The following is a 4,021-nucleotide window of genomic DNA, read 5'->3' as shown; positions in this document are numbered from 1 at the left end:
CTCTTGTTCATCTTCTTCGGCAGATCGCAACAAAGTTGCCATTGGAGAAGATCTACTTGAAGTAACGAAAGCTCTAGTGTAACCAATTTGACCCGAATCTTCACTAGCTTCGACTTCCCTTGAGCTCCCACTCAAACAAGATCCCTCAACAAACCCAAAAAGCATTAGCATGCTAGGATTTCTAATACCCACGAAATCACCTAGCCATACTTCAACCATATACTTGGTTCCCCTCTTGTACCCGCGAGCGACCACATGACCTCCCTTAAACACCTTCCACCTTTGATCTCCAAATAGGACATGACACTTATCATCTTCCAATTGCCCAACTGAGATTAACCTACTCTTGAGCTTTGGAATGAACCTCACGTTCCTCAAGATCCAAGTGTGTTTAACTACAAGATCACAATACCCGCAACATCAAGTGTACTCCCATTCGCGACTCGAACCTTACCGAAATACGACTTGAAATTCACCATCTCGTTCATGTATGGGGTAGCATGATACGAGGCACCCGAATCTAAAACCCAAGATTCATCAAGAACATCTTCTTGGCACAACAACGCATCTTCAATCACCATATTCGTTGAACTCCCACCCGACATTAAACTCGGGCACTTAGACTTATAGTGACCAACTTGTTGACAATTCCAACACACCACACTCTTGCTCTTTGACGAACTTCGCGACTTAGCTCTTCCCCGACCAACACTTAGAACCGAACCCGAACTCCTATTCGAATCTTTCCTACGAATATCTTCGTTTAGAATCAAATCACGGATTCCTTCAAAAGTGAGTTTAGTAGTTCCGGATGAACCACTAACCGCCGTCACTAAACCGGACCAACTATCGGGCAATGAAGATAGTAAAAACAACGCCTCTTGCTCATCATCAAATTTAATATCAACCGATTCAACTGGGTTAAAATCAAATTAAATTCATTCACATGATCTGCCGCCGAGGATCCCTCCATCATCCTAGCGTTCACCAATTGCCTAACTAGGAAAACCTTGTTCAAAGCGGATGGCTTTTCATACATGTTAGATAAAGCCGCAATCAATCCCACCGTTGTGGTTTCACCCACAATGTTGTAAGCGACGTTCTTGGCCAGAGAAAGCCGAACAACTCCTAGGGCTTGCCTATCCAACAACTCCCACTCGCCTTGATCCATTCCTTCCGGCTTAACACCCTTCAAGGGTTGGTAAAGCTTCTTTTGATAGAGCATATCTTCCATTTGCATCTTCCAAAAAACTAAAGTCGGTTCCATCAAACCGATCGATCTTCACATCACTCTTTTCCGCCATTGTTCCCGAAAAAACTCGTAAACCCGAGAGCTCTTGATACCACTTGTTAGGAAACCCGACTAGGTGAGCCCAAACAAGACTAGGTAACCCCAAGTTATCAACCCACTTCCAACAAACGAAAAATATAGTGATAATCGTAAAACTAGCAAGAATGATAAAAACACGAGAATTTAACGTGGTTATATGCAATCGTTTATGATTGCTTTAGTCCACGGCCAACCAAAGAGTGTTCTATATTGATTAATTTCATGGTGGTGAGTCTACAATGAGTTACAATGAGGAGCATTTATAGGAGAACAAGAAACTCCATGAAAGCTTCAACTTGATCTTCATGTGGCTTCAAAGAATCTTCACTTTGCCAACTAGCTTGCCTTTACACTCATACAATGGCATGATCACAGCCACAATTGATGGTGTAAAGCAGCCCACTAAGCTCCTAAAGCGTTAAATGAATCAATCAAGATCGGATCCCATGTGTGCAAGTTGCCAACTTGCTGCCAGACAGGAGCTGCGCCGCATCTCCACATGATGCGCCGCATCATTGCCCAAAAATGAGGCGTATCCATTAAAAGCTCCGCATCACAAACTTTCGGGCCAAAATGATGCATGGATGCGCCGCATCCATGAGTGATGCGCCGCATCACTCCCTGGAACTTTCTGAATTCAGGTTTCACGCAACCCGAAATCTGCAAAATCCGTGCAATACCTTAACACACCTTTTGTGGCGACATTTTCAACTTTGTTTAAATGTCTCCACACCTCAATAAGTCCTGTAGCTTTTGGGCATGTCAAGTTTGCAACTACGTAGGAATAAATTGACGGTAACATTTGGGTCTTTATTGATTTCAATTGATAAGTAAAGCAAATAAATTGGTAAAAAGATCACTTTTATCATTTTAGTGTCAGAAAATGGAATTGCAAGAAATGAATACAAATCAAAAGAGTGTAATTACCTTTTCATGTTTCCATTGAAAAAATAAAGCCTTCTCAAGTAGTCTCCCAATCTCAGCCATATCTGGGCACCATTCATGTTTATTCAAGTATTTGTAAAGTGTTTCATTTAAAATGGTGAATGCTTCTGACTGCATTTGGTTGAGTATGTCATCGTCAAAGGCTATTTGATTGTTCAAGATTGGGTCCCTCTCACAAAACATTTCAACTAAAACTTTACCGAAAGAATACACATCAGTTTTCTGTGTCACAATGTTTTCAGACAGTGGGTCAATGTCCAAGTCGTCAGACCAAATTCTATTTCTACGCTTTATAACAAAACACATAACCTTAGCCTCCAAATCCTTATCTAAAAGAATTCTAGTTCCGTTGAATTCACCATGTACGGCCTTTTGCTCATGGATGTGACTCAAGGCACGTGCAGCTCCCAAACATATTTGCAATCTTCGGTAACACGTCAGATTTTTATAGAGGTAATATAAACTACTATCTGACTTGAAACGGGAAACAGATATAATCTGTTGGATATGGTCGTTAATTCCGGTAACTGCAAGCTCTGTGACGAAGTAACTATGTCCGTACTCATAACAGAATCCAACAAAAGTGGCAATATTTTTATGTTTAAAACGGGAAAGCATCGAAACTCGTTTTAGAATCTCGTCTTCTTTCATATTTTCACATTTTTCTACAATAACATTGATCTTTTTGCCAAATCGAAATAGTTCCCCTCTGTAGACTTTATTACAGTAAGAAAACACGAAAATAAAGTTATACTCGTCAAAGTTGTTGGTTGCAGCTACTATATCATCATACGGGATTTGTAAGTAATCAAATTCTTTGAATGTATACGACATGATACAGATTTTTGCCTTCAGCAAGGATACAAGAAGAAAAGGGAATTGAATTGAGGAACGAGTTTTTTTTTTTTATATTTTTTTTTTTCAGGCAAAGAGAAACATATATTAATTTTCAACACATATAAAAGGCCGGACATACCCTAAGCCCTCACAACAAACAAAACAAAACGATTACATACAAACTACCCCAATAGCAAAGCAAAAATGCAGGGACCTAATAACTAACAAATTGATCCTGGTCTACTTTTAACTTCCATACAGCAGCAGCACAAATAACAGCCTTAGACCTTTTGACTCTAAAAGTCAACATCTTCAATTTAACCAAATTAACAATGATCTCCATAATATTCTCCACACTTCTTTTAACCTTTTTAAAGGTTCTTCTATTTCTTTCCTGCCATATAACATAGACACATGCAGCAATAACAAGTCTATTAATAATGCACCAAATGTTCCTTGAGTAAGGATATTGAGAAAGCATCTGCACAATTTCTTGCAAGCTGTCAGGCAGACCTTTAAAAATCAAGAAACTCTTCATATGCCTCCAAACCTTTGAGCTAAATTCACACTTAAAAAATAGATGCTTAACAGAGTCTGGACCTTGATCACATAAAATACATTTGAAATTTTGATTATGCATCCATTTCTGTAATCTATCATGAGTGCTCAATCTATTAAGGACAGCTAGCCACAAAAAGAAGGCTTGTTTAGGATCACATTGACCAAATCAAATGACATGATACCATGGAACTTTACCTCTATCCCTTCTATATACTTTCCACACCTCTTGCATAGAAAATTGCACCTTTTTACCATCATTATCTAACCATGAATAACACTCACTGCCATTGGTAATTTGCAAATCAATATGCAATTTGATTTTTTCTCTAATACTTAACAAGTACCTCC

At 39.0% G+C, this 4,021-nt stretch overlaps 1 protein-coding gene across 1 annotated transcript; it reads right to left on the bottom strand.

Annotated features, from left to right (window-relative positions):
* Positions 1-1,590: 1,590 nt before the first annotated feature.
* Positions 1,591-3,109, bottom strand: LOC139841550 (receptor-like protein kinase HERK 1). Its single transcript, XM_071831760.1, has 3 exons — positions 2,258-3,109; positions 2,011-2,138; positions 1,591-1,675 (listed from the first exon to the last, which is right to left on the bottom strand). The coding sequence occupies exons 1-3, from the start codon at positions 3,107-3,109 to the stop codon at positions 1,591-1,593; spliced, it is 1,065 nt and encodes a 354-aa protein (XP_071687861.1).
* Positions 3,110-4,021: the final 912 nt, after the last annotated feature.

The sequence above is a fragment of the Rutidosis leptorrhynchoides genome, chromosome 4 (genome assembly GCF_046630445.1).
Source record: "Rutidosis leptorrhynchoides isolate AG116_Rl617_1_P2 chromosome 4, CSIRO_AGI_Rlap_v1, whole genome shotgun sequence".
In the NCBI taxonomy this organism is placed as follows: Eukaryota; Viridiplantae; Streptophyta; class Magnoliopsida; order Asterales; family Asteraceae; genus Rutidosis; species Rutidosis leptorrhynchoides.
Note: the sequence above shows the minus strand (reverse complement) of the source record. Positions and strands in the feature narration are given on the sequence as shown.